The following is a 12,783-nucleotide window of genomic DNA, read 5'->3' as shown; positions in this document are numbered from 1 at the left end:
TGCCCTGGTCAGGAGAGATCTAACAAGCTGGAGATCTGCATCCCTGTCCCATTATTTTCCTCCACCTCACAGCTGGGACAATGCTGAGTTTCAGGACCTGACCCAGCACTGAGCAAAGCTGTGGGAGAAGGCCTGGAGTTTGTTTTCTGCAGATTAAACAATGAAGAGCATGTGAGATATGAACAGCTAGAAAATAAAAAGATAACCTCTGGTGACAACAGGGAGCCACTAACAAGAGCTTCATCGTTGTCCAGCAATGCTTGGTTTTGGGTGCTCCTCTCTCAGAAGGGCTGCAAGGGCTGTGTCAATGCAGAATTCCTGCATTATCCCAACTGCCATGGGAAAGAAGGACACAACCAAAAGCTCTGTAGCTTACCAGTCCTTTCAATATGCCTGTCCAGCACTGCAAGTGTCTCTTACCATAGCTCATTCACAACTGCAACAGGTTTTCTACCCCGAAGGGTAAAATGCAAACTTTATTTAACTTTACAGCACTAGTTCAGGTCAAAACAACAACAAAAATTACTTTCTCAAGGCAACCACACAGCAGCACAGAGTGGGCACTGGTCCAGCTGTATTTAAGTATTTCCCTGCTCACAGGGATTTATTTCTCCTGTACCTCTAGCCCACTCAAATAATTGTAGCTTGCTCCAGACTCTTCACTTTCCAGCAGGCTTGAAGAAACTCCATCACTTTTCTGCCACTCTTTTTGTTTTTCCTTTAGAAAGAAAGCATCTTGGTCACACCAATTCCTCCTTTCCTGGTCACTGCACACAGATGTTGCAAAGACACCAATAATGTATTGAAAGGTTTGGATATGTGAATCAGCTGAACACTGAGAGGTTCATGAACATCTGCTCAGCTGCCTGCAGCACCAAGGCACAGCTGCAGTTTCAGCCTGGGCTCAGCCCCCCTTCCACCCAAGCCTTGTGCATGGCTCGTGTTCAGCTCAGCTGGGGCACCCTGGGGTGGCTGCACTGAGGTACAGTGAAATACCAAAGGGGAGGGCCAAAGGGAAGTTAGAAAGAGGAAGGAAATGGGGAAATAGGAGAGATAAGCTAGCTACACTGTGGAATCAACCTAACATTTTCTAGTCCACCCTCCTGCTCAGTTTTTTGTCCAGACATTACCTGGACATTCACAAAAGTGGTTTTCAGGCAGGAGGCACTGACCCACACTGATCTGAAACAGAGGGACTGAGCACTTCCCCATGTTCCAAGTGCTCCTCTCCCCCCACACCATCCTTCATCCCCAACAATGCAGTTTTGCACCTTCAACTCAAAATAAATAGGTTTTCTCCACTGGCCAGCAATGTTTCAACATGAACTACATGTTTATAAAGTGGCCAGAGATAAAAGATGGAGCACACAGAGTTGTAGTGAAGCTACAGTAATTCCTGCTTTTCCCCTTATGACAAGAAAGTCAGGCTCATTTTTATAGAACAAAGTAAGCTAGTATCTTTCTGTAAGCCTCTAAAACTCACAAAATGCAATGAAGAAGGTACATTTAACATGTAGACCTTTCTTTTTCTGGACACCTGTTTGATATTCAGGCAACCAACTGCTTTGAGATCAGCAGCTCGACAGCATTAACAGCTGGTATCTGAGTCATGGCTTAGAAAGGAGCAGTAGCAGAATTTAAAGGGAAGTTGTTTCACTTCATAACAGAATTCACATTGTGAGGTACCACACTTTCCATTATGAAACTATAAAAATATATTCCCAGAATCTGAAATGAGTTCAATAATTTAAAATGATGATGCAAAGAGGATCAGGTGTTATCTAGGAAAACCTGTCCCAGTACTGCAAGCTTGGAGTTAAAGGATTGACTGGGGCAGCTCAGGAGGGAGTGTGAGCTTTTCTTAGAGTTTCTCTTCTCTCCAGCTTTCTCTGAAGAGGCATCTTGGGAGTCTTTAGCATTTTCCCCTTCACCATGGTCAGGAGCTCTTTTTAAAGTGAATTTCTTGGTTTTCTTCCGTGAGTAGAATTCCCTCATCAAGTCCTCCACCTCCCACTGCTCCTCTCTGCGCTTCCTACAGCAGTGCAGGGCAGCAGGGTCGATGGGATGAGCCTCAGTGTTGAAGATGTACCCTCCAGCATTCAGGACACACTCCCCATAGGGTGTGACCACCACATCAAAGTCTGAGCCATCATTGTGGATGAAGTTGTCTGGGTCAAAGAGCAGGTACAGGTATTTGATTGTTTCAGCCAAGAAGAAGGATTCCATGCGGTTATCCAGCCTGTGGTCCCTCAAGTCTTTGATCTACAAGAGAACAAACAGAGTGGGTTACAGTTACATTGAATTCAGTAAGTTATGAATTTAGGGAGAAAAATAAAACCAACTTGGAATTCATTTCAGTTAAACAGCACAGTATGACACCAACTCACCCTGTATCTGATCATAGAATGGCTTGGGTTGGAAGAGACCTTAAAAGCTCATCTCACTCCACCCCCTGCCATGGCAGGGACACCTTCCACTGTCCCAGGGTGCTCCCAGCCCTGTCCAGCCTGGCCTTGGGCACTGCCAGGGATCCAGGGGCAGCCACAGCTGCTCTGGGCACCCTGTGCCAGGGCCTCAGCACCCCCAGAGTGAAGAATCTCTTCCTAACACTTAAACTTGCCCTCAGTTCAGTCTGGGCAAGGAGAAGAGATTTCCTTCATTTCCCCAGTGAAGAAAAAAAAATCATAAGGCTTTTACCTACTTACAATATTTTTAAGGAGTGTTTTGTAAAATAGAGCTTGATAGCATGTTTGAAATCCTCTATTAAATAACTTTATATAAATCACTCATTGCACTTCTGGTGTGTTTGACCAGATTTTCAAGGCATGGTGGGAAGGCAGAATCACACACCTGACAGGAGGAGCTGCACGAGAGTCCTCCTGCTCAGCTGCAACACCTACTAGAAATGCAGGAGAAGCTTCTGGTGCTTTCCCCTGTTTTGGGCTCTGGGGCAACAGCCCATGATAGAATTTGGCCCACTGTGACCAGCAATTATCAGAGCAGCTTCACAGAGAAATACAAGGGGCTTGTTGGAAAAAAGTCATGTTTTGCCCAAAATGATTGCATGAATCAATGACAAAACATCACTCATGAGAACACCTTCTGAAAGCTGATTTTTAGCAGCCCTTCAGGTGCCATGGCAGATGATTTAGCACTCACAGTTGCAAAGCCACAGTCCACCTTGCTGATTTTCTCTATGGACTCCACAGCATCTCTCCCCAGCTCCAGCAGTGTGGGGTCTCTCGTGGCACGGTACAGATACATTGCACTCTCAATCAGCTCTGCAAAACACCCAAACATTGCCAGCACAAAGATTATCCAACCATCCACACAGAGAAGATGAGCTATTCCTTGAACTAATTTAAAAATACTTCAGCATAATCAGGCGAACAGCCTGGCTTGCCTGGCTCCAAACACAGATTTTCCTTTTCCTAACGATGTGCTACAAAGAAATTCCCCCTAACTAGCTCAGGTAAGAGTGACTAATGCTCCCTCCCACATTCAGTGAGTGGGAGAGATGCAGGAGACAAAAAGAATAATACTCAGTTGTCAAAGTTAAAAAAACCTGCTTTTGGAAAGGATTACAAACAAGAAATTCAATCCTCAAAATACAGTTTTTAAACAATAGAGTGGAAATACTCTATACAGACAACATAGGCACCATGCTGTGTTGACTTACTAAAGGAACAGGTCTTTATACTTAAACACCTTTGATAGTTAGGGCTGATGAGTATTTTTGGTAGATTTGTCCAGTGTGGATGTCACCTGAACACTCAGACCAAAAGGAAGTTCATTATTCTCATTTACATTTATAGACCCACTAATCAGGTTAATGTTTTTTTTTTTGGTCAGAGTTGTAAAAAATGAGAAAAAAAGAGAGATAATTTCCTTACAGTATCACTGACAACACAGAATCCCTCCTAGATGCAGAACTGGAACAGTCTATTCACACTCACTTTCATTTCCTAAATTTAAAGGACACAAGCAGTCCCTTTAACATTTCACATCACTGAAGCATCCCATCCAGACAATCTAACACTTAAACATGTCAACTTCCATACTGTGAACAAAATTCATTACCAGGCCACCTTTCTACACTAACACTATGGTTTGCTTCCTGTTTCCTTCCTGTCTTTGTGAGTGGGGGAAAACAAAACGTGCAGCTTTAACTCTGGAAATCCCAGCTCAAATCCTGGCAGGAACTGAGTCAGAGCAAAACTGGGGAGGAAACTGTGGTACTGCTAACATTTGATCTCCCAACCAGAGCTAAAGCAGGAGTTCATGTCCCTTTTAATTTCAGTTTTTTTACCAGGCCTGAGTGGATATCCTTCCCTCTTGTCCACTGTGTATCCCTGGGGAATGTTGTAGAACTCAGGCAGGCCTCCAAACTGCTTCCAGACCGTGTAATAGTTGAGGAAGGTGCGCATGGCATTGTCCACATCCCCAATCAGGCTCTGGAGACAGGAAACAGCAACGAAACATGGGAGTGAAAAAACCAGCACAGGAATTGATGCAATAGCACTGCTCTAGGCAAAGAAATACCCAGGGACAGAAATGGCTATTTCTGCAGGTTTGAGTGGGGTAACTGATACTGGGCATGATGCCTTCAGAACAGGTAAGAATTAAAAGCTGCTTTTCTGGTGGATCACATTCCCACACCTGAAATAATATGAAGACTGATTTTTTTTTTAAAGAAGGCTATGTTTCTTCAGTCAAATATTTAGTAAATCACAGCATCCAATCTCTTAGTTAGGGGAATAAAGTCTCAGTCCAAACAAGAAGACTGATAAGAAAGCAAAGCTCTTGATGGGAAAATATTCACACAAAAGAAACATTTGTCAGGTGATAGAAAAAGAGGTGTGAGTTTCTTTTCCCTCACATTCCCATTTGGATTATGGGACCAGTGTCAGTGGAGGTTGCTCCCATCATGCTGAATGGGAGACTGTAGATAAAATCAACATTTTCTTCAACATCATCTTCTATAGGCTCAGGCTATTGCAGATTTCACCAGAGAACAAACCAAAGTTTTAAACCTGCACAGATGAGGGTTATATTTGTAACTTTTTCCTGGAAGACCAGCCCCTGACAGATGAAGAGAATCACCAGATGCTGCTGGTGTGACAGGTCTTACCTGCAGGCCTGGCCAATAGGCCTCCAGGGACTGGAACACAGGCATAGACACTGTTCCTTTGTACATCTGAACCCACAGGTACCAGTCATCAAACTTGGTGTAATTCTTGATAGCTTTGTTATATTCTGTAAAGAAACAGATGGGTAGGTAAGCCATCTGTAACAAAAAGAAAGCAAAAAAAAAAAAAAGCTTATTTTTAAGAATGAGAGAAGCCCCTTTTTCACTTGAGCCACGTTCAATGACTTCTCAGGATGCTCACTTTGGTAACTCTGTTATCACAGACTGTTCAAAAGAATTACAGCAAAGCCTTCAGAACAGTCTTGAATGTGCCCCATTGGATCCTTCATCTCCTCCTTCCCACAGAAAACAACCACTCACCTAAAAACATGGACATCAGCTCCTTGTCCTGCAGGAGGATGGCTCCTTTAACCAGGTACTCAAAGTAGGAGTCCACCCCTGCCCCAATCCCAGCATCCTGGGCCACCCACTTGGCAGTGATCACATCAATGTGGTTCCCCACCTAGAAGGGGTGAAGGACAAGGAAAGAGGGGTTTAAAGTGACACAAGAAATCCTGGTCCTTTTTCCAGACCATCAGTTTCACAGATAACAATGGCCATTCCAACCAGCATTTTCTCCATTACAGGACACATTGATCAGCATCAAAGAAATACAAACTGTAGGAAATAAAACTGTTATGTTTATAAGCAAACTGTAGAAAATACAATTTTCATGCTGATAATGTATTTTATATATCTAATAAACATTTTATGCTTCCAATATCAACGCTTCACTGGCCAAAACAACACTTTATAATGCTACTGTAAAAATGCACAATTTCAACATGAAATGTCTGGTCCTAATTCTGATCTTACAAATGAGTAGAGAAGGATGGAGAGGTGCAGATACAGAGGCCAAGAATGTCAAAGGCACAAGAGCTGCCATGTTAATATTTAAATATATGCTGGCACTCTTCAGCCTGTGAACAAACCCAGCTGATGGAGAATTAAATACACAATCTTGTCTTTTTTTAGCAAACCTGAAAAAAAGCCAGCAATGATCAAGGATTTGGGGTATAAATCAAAAATAAACAAATCCCAAAGCAAACAAAGGGAAACATTTCTTCGTGGCAATAAACACAGGGTATAAATAGATCTGTTTCAGTTCACATATGCAACACCAACACTTCACAGAGGTTAAAAAAGCAGCAATAGAAAAGAGCAGGAGACAGTGAACACAGAGATAATATTCCTAGCTCTGGGTATTCCTGAACCCCAGAGCTGTACAGGCTGGTAATATCTCAGTGCACTTTACACTTGTTCTCTTCCCTAGGCCTTTGTCCCACCAGGATTCAGACAGACCTTTCATTTAATCTGCTCCAGCTGCTGTCACAAGAGCTGCAGCACCCAGCAGTTGGCATTTGTCTCCCAGCCACATCTGGTGTGGGCCAGAACAATGGGATAATGTTGGGCTGCTGCAGTGAAGCAGGGATGTGGATGCTGCAGGTGTTCAGCAACAATGGCAAACACGAGCCTTCAGCCCAGTTAGGAGCACTGTGGTTATTGATCCAACTCTACCTCCTCTCTGTTGATGCTTTTTCATGCCTAGAATTGCATCCACAAAGCTACAGAAGAAGCAGCCCAGCACATCCTGAGTGCATTGCTCACTCACCAGCCCAATATCCGAGCGATTTTTCCACAGTGCCTTCAAAGCCTTCCTGGCAACATCCTCAAATACTGGGTCACCAGTGAGGTGGCTTAAGGTGGCAAACTCCACTATAAAGGTGCCAATTCCAGCAGTACAGGTGACTGGGGTCTCCCCAGGGTTTACTCCATGCAGCAGGTTCACTGTGCCATAGGGCATCCCAGTTGGGGTCTGGAAAGCTGAAACACAGGATTTTGGGGTCACAGAAATGCTCAGTGCTGTGTTTAACAGACTCTCAAGCAAACATGTGCCTCACGTACCACTGCACATGGGCAGGATGGGGGGGCTGGAGTAACTGCAGAGAACAAAATGAGAACTTGAGTGTGATCCTGGGAAGGTCAGAGAGGGTATGCCAAGGTACACACTGTCACCATGGTATTTTCTGAAAAATCCCTTCACCAGGATTTCTTCTCCCGGGAAGCTGAGAAACCTCAGAAAAGAATGAAAACAATAATTATCTGATTGTTTTGGGATGTGGTCTGGAGATGATCATTTACCAAAGGGTGCATCTTTGATTGGTTCCATGTGAATTGTTTTTAATGAATGACCAATCACCATCAGCTGTGTCAGACTCTGAGGATTCAGTGATGAGTTTTCATTATCATTCTTGTAAAGCCTTCTGATGTATCCTTTCTCTGATATAGTTTTAGTATACAAATTATATATAAAAATATAAAATATAATATAGAAACATATAAAATGTATAAAAATCTAAAATAGAATATATAAAAATATAAAGTAGAGAAAATATAGACTATAGAAAAATATATATAATATAGAAAAAAATAAATTACATAAGGATATACATAAGGAAATACATAAGGATATACATAAGGATATACATAAGGAAATACATAAGGAAATACATAAGGAAATACATAAGGAAATACATAAGGAAATACATAAGGAAATACATAAGGAAATACATAAGGAAATACATAAGGAAATACATAAGGAAATACATAAGGAAATACATAAGGAAATACATAAGGAAACAGATATGATATATAATATAATAGTCTTCTGAGAACATGGAGTCAAATTCTCATCTCTCACCACGTCCTAGGGACCTCCCAACACCACAGTACACGCAGTCCTGGGAAGGTCCTGGGGATCTCTTCCACCTTGCCAGAGCAACAGATTGCATCCCCACATTTTTTTTACAGCACAAGCAAGGTGGTGACTGAACACACTGGCCAGCAAAGTGCAAACAGTGAGGCTGTGATCACCCCCTGGGTGCACACAAGGGAACAGTGCCATGCCACAAGGGCACACAGCCCAACTGCAGCCCACAAAGAGCACATGAGGCAGCATCTTCTTGTCTTTACAAGCTGCTGTCTCTCAGCCTTTATTTATTATTTATATTAAATATATCTCCCCTCAACAAGCAACAAGCACACTGATGTGTTAGGCACACACAGCACTTGGCATGCACACAAACAACAACATCTTCCTTACAAATGAACCTCGAGCACTGAGCTTGGAGCTCAGGGAGCACAGGACTGGTTTTTGAGCTGGCTCATCCAGCAGTGCATCTCCCCCCACAGGCAGCAGGCAGCTCCTGATGCCCAGCACAGTGACACACAGCAGACAGGGGCTCACCTGGCAGCAGTTTGCGAGCTGCTTCCTCAGCCATCCTCAGGAGAGGTCCTGAGCACGGCCAGCCTGCTTCCACTTCAAGCCCAGCCTTCCTGGAGAGCAGGTGAGCAGAGAGGAGCCCTCCCACCACTGCAAGGACACAGCAGAATCCATTACACCATGTGGGGAGGAAGGAGTTTAGAGAAGAGTGATTTGTTTCTTGCTGCTTGTTTGCAGGGCAGCAGAAATGTGTGGAGGGACAGGACAAGGGGTGATGGCTTTAAACTGCCAGAGGGCAGGGTTAGATGGGATATTGGGAAGAAATTCTCCCTGGGAGGGTGAGGAGGCCCTGGCACAGGGTGCCCAGAGCAGCTGGGGCTGCCCCTGGATCCCTGGCAGTGCCCAAGGCCAGGCTGGACAGGGCTGGGAGCAGCCTGGGGCAGTGGGAGGTGTCCCTGCCATGGCAGGGGTGGAATGATGATCTTTAAAGTCCTTTCCACCCAAACCATACTCAGATTCTATGATATATTTATTTTTTCTAGGATGAGTCAAGAATTTCCATGTGACAGCAGCTGTGAGTCATTAGCTATATTTAGCTACTACTTATATAGCTAATACAGCTATATTAGCTAATATTAGTTATTTCACAGGCTTGCCTATGGTCACATAACAACCACAGAGAAATTCTACTGCTGCAAAAATTGGCACAGCAATATTTGGCAGGACAAACAACAAAAGCATAACTAACAGTTATAATAAACACTGTTTTTTTAAAATAAATATAATAAAACACTGTTTTTTAAAAACGACAGTGTTATTTAGCTAGATGGCACTGAAGCAGTCAGGCATTCAAGGTACAAGACTCCAAAAGCCTTTGTGATTTTGAAGAGAAAAAAAAATCCCAGAAATTGATAATCTCTACTCCAAAATAGCACACAAAAGACAACAGGATAAAATCTGTATGCTTGCAGTGAAAAATATATTTATTCCAAAGCTGAAAACCTCACACCAGAATACTGAAAGTGCCACATCTACTTCTGCTTGTGTTGAGACAGGAAGCAAAAAGGGACGTGCAAAGACTGAAAGGAAGTGATGTTTGTTTGGGGTTTTTTTCTCTGTTTATGGGTCGTCTTACTCTGCACCCCAAATCCCCTCTGACCACCTCCTCTGAGATTTGTACAGGAAGGAAACCCAACACAGGCCCCCCAGAAAACCCCAGCTCACCTCTAATGTTTGTTTCAAAGACAGATGCATTGACATCAATATCGAAGTCCACCCCCTCCTGCAGCACACTGACAACTCGCTGGAACTCGGAAACATTTCCCAAAATCTGCAGGGAAACAGAGAATCAGGCTTAGAGTCCATGGAAAAACAAAGAGCAGCTCAATATTTGGGGCTGATTTTAGTTGGTTTTACTTTTGATGACAACATTAACTACAGATATTACTGTGAAAAATGTGTATTTTATGATTGGCTTTTTGCAAATATTCAAATGAATATTATATGTGTTGTGTTAGAAAGTAATGCTGTATTAATTCTCTTAAGTAGTGTGTTAAATATAGTTTTAGGCTATAAAAAACGTTAAAATAGAAACTCTGCTATGTAGGATACTTTTTTTAAAGAAAGGACTCTCAGTGAGATAGCAGCCACAGGACACCTGAGTCTTTCAGAGAAAGAATTTATTGCCCTCTTATCAGAAGAAACTAACTTCTTCCCACCTTGAAGGTGCTGTTAGGATTTGGAGGAAGAAGTTGATGATGACAGAATCCTGTATTTGAATGGAATTTATGCATCATGGATGAGGCATATGAATATGCAACAGGCTGTTGTTTTTAAGGGTTAATCCTTTGTGAACGTGGATCCTTTTTTGTCTCATATTGTCCTAATCCAAATTGTCCAAATTATTATTACTTTAATTGTATTACTAGTTTTATAGCCATTTTATTACTTATAAACTTTTAAAATTTTAAAAACAAGTGATTGGCGTTTTTAACATTACTAAAAATCTGACAGTTCCATCTTTCAAAAATCTTTTTTCACACACTTTAGATCTTTACACCAGAGGCTGTCAGGAAAGGGGCGCTCTGCCACCCCCCCGAGGGGTGATGCAAAGGGAAATGGAAAGTTCTCAGGTCAATGAATAACTGGCTTTTGGCACCACCACATAAAATCCAGGTGTACAGGTGGCACGCAGAGGCCTTGAGCAGGCTGCGGGCACTCAGGGCTGGCTCCTACTCACCAGCAGCGTGTCCAGAGCGTCGATCAGGGTCAGGGAGAAGCTGCGGAAGAGAGAAGCGAGGTGAGACCCGGCGGAGGGGGGCGGCCCATCCCCACCCCGCCCCGGGACCGGCCCTTACCTGCCCCAGGTGTCCTGCCCGTCGCACGTCAGCGGCCGCAGCTCGTCGTAAGGGAAGGCGCTCTCCAGGTAGTGCTCGTAGGCGTGGTAGAACATGGCCCGCACCCGCTCCCTGCGGCACAAGCAGGCGCGCTCAGCCCGGGCCCGCCTGGGCCCCGCACCGCCCGCTCCGTACTCACCGGTAGGAAGCCACGTCCAGCCCGCGGGCGGCCGCGCCGCTGCCCGCCGGGAGCCGCAGCGCCAGGAGGAACAGCAGCGGGCCGAGGAAACGCCGCATGGCCGTGCCGGGAGCCCGCATGGCTGCGTCCCTCACCGAGCCCCGCACCGGGAGCCGCGTCCCGCACCGAGCCCCTCACCGGGACGCGCCTCCCGCTCCTCCCGAGCGTCCGCACGGCCGCCTCAACCCTAGCCCCGCCCCTTCTCCCACTCCAGCCAATGGAAGAGGTCTCCGCTTCTCTCCGCCGCCGCCTCCAGCCAATGGGAGCGGCGAGCGCTCGACGCACGCGCTGGCGGAAGCGCTCCGCACGGCGGGACCGCATCCGGGGCGGTGCGGGACGGGACGGGACGGGAGTGGCGAACGGAGCCGGGATGTTCTGGTGGATTTTGGGGTGTCGCTGCCTCCTCGGCTGGGATGTGGGGCCCTCACTGCGGGAATTATCACCGGGACTGCTCGCAGAGAAGCGGGAGGTTCCTGCGGTACCTCTCCGGAGGCTGGAACTTGCCGTTGTGATGGCAAAAGGAGCTGAGCGGGCAGGGCAGGGCAGCGCTTTAGGTGCTGCTGTCAAGCCCCAAAATAAGGATGGCGACCTCTGTGATGCTCCCATTGAAATGAGGTGGTGGCACCGGGAAGGGGCTGGTCCCAGTGGTGCCTGGCACCGCTGCTGTGCAGTTCCTGCCGGGCGCTGGGGCCGGGATGTGTGTGAGGATATGTGTGAGGCAGCTGGGGCACTGCTGGCCTGTAGGCATCTCCCGAGAAACCTTCCTCACGCTGTTTCTGCCTGAAATTCAAACCCAGTGATGCAGCAGGAGCTGCTTTGGAAACCTGATACTTTAGGTTTTAAGTTTTTCTGTTCTGTTTTGGTGTGCAGCTTTTAGCTTTATATTAATGTTACTGGGGTCTTTTCACAAAACAATCCTATCCCAGCTGGAGACTCAAGGACAATCGCTGCAAACTTCAGGCCCAAAGCATCAACAATGTGAGAAGAGGAGGGTGGGCAAGCAAGCAAGGAGGATGAAACTTCATCATTGGAAGCTGTTGATTGGACAGTTCACTCCTACATGCAAATGGACTAAAACTTATCAAAATGCGAGATCTCATGGGCAAGCTCTCTTTTGCTTCCATCTTGGAGCCATCCAGGTACTGCCAGGGTGTGGCCTTTGAAGGCACCTCAATAAATCTCCACTTTGTTCCTCTGAACTCCATCCAGCCTCTGTTCCAGCTGCTCAAGGCATCACTCTTGATGCTACACCTCCATGTCCATGGTGGAGTGCTTGGAACTGAGTGATCTCTGGGGTACTTCCCAATGCAAATCATTCCATGAGTCTGTAGCTGCTGTGAGATGACAGTGTTGGGTTGTGTCCCTTCCTCTTCTGCCAGCAAAGTGATTTAGTTTTGATTGTGATATGTTGCACCTCTGGCATCTGAAGGGTTAATTCATCACTTATTTCTGCTCTCCCTGCCGGGGTCACCCCCTCCTCATTTATGGGCATAGATGGGAAGAACAGCATGGATTTGGTGTGGATCAATGCAAGTCTAGAGATGCAGGTAGAGGGAGAGCCCAGCCAATGGTTCCGATGTTGAAATTCACCGTGCTGGTTAAACTGCAGGGTGCCAAAATCAGCGTGAGTGTGAAGGGAGGGCAGGCTGGGGACCATTCCTGGTGTGAGCCACAGCTCACCATGCAATCCCAGAACAGGGTGGGTTGGGACATTAAAGCCCATCTCTTCCCACCCCCTGCCATGGCAGGGACACCCTCCACTGTTCAGACTGCTCCAAGCTGGCCTTGGGCACTTCCA

The 12,783-nt window shown here is 45.7% G+C and overlaps 1 protein-coding gene across 1 annotated transcript; it reads right to left on the bottom strand.

Annotated features, from left to right (window-relative positions):
- Positions 1-446: 446 nt before the first annotated feature.
- On the bottom strand, positions 447-11,159 carry EDEM2 (ER degradation enhancing alpha-mannosidase like protein 2). Its single transcript, XM_066561416.1, has 11 exons — positions 10,947-11,159; positions 10,769-10,879; positions 10,651-10,690; positions 9,636-9,741; positions 8,436-8,561; positions 6,801-7,012; positions 5,510-5,651; positions 5,132-5,256; positions 4,310-4,454; positions 3,160-3,281; positions 447-2,262 (listed from the first exon to the last, which is right to left on the bottom strand). Exons 1-11 carry the CDS (start codon positions 11,063-11,065, stop codon positions 1,771-1,773), a joined length of 1,740 nt encoding a protein of 579 aa, XP_066417513.1. The 5' UTR covers positions 11,066-11,159; the 3' UTR covers positions 447-1,770.
- Positions 11,160-12,783: the final 1,624 nt, after the last annotated feature.

Source organism: Molothrus aeneus, chromosome 17 (assembly GCF_037042795.1).
Source record: "Molothrus aeneus isolate 106 chromosome 17, BPBGC_Maene_1.0, whole genome shotgun sequence".
NCBI classification, from domain to species: domain Eukaryota; kingdom Metazoa; phylum Chordata; class Aves; order Passeriformes; family Icteridae; genus Molothrus; species Molothrus aeneus.
The sequence above is the reverse complement of the archived record's forward strand: the minus strand, read 5'-3'. Positions and strand labels throughout refer to the sequence as shown.

Coding starts and splice junctions, on each gene's coding strand:
- EDEM2 (XM_066561416.1), bottom strand. CDS start 11,065: ATGCGGGCTCCCGGCACGGCCATGCGGCGTTTCCTCGGCCCGCTGCTG. Junction 8,562..9,635: donor CTTTGAAACAAACATTAGAG/GTGAGCTGGGGT, acceptor GTGTCCTTGCAG/TGGTGGGAGGGCTCCTCTCT. Junction 3,282..4,309: donor AGGATATCCACTCAGGCCTG/GTAAAAAAACTG, acceptor GGTGTTTTGCAG/AGCTGATTGAGAGTGCAATG.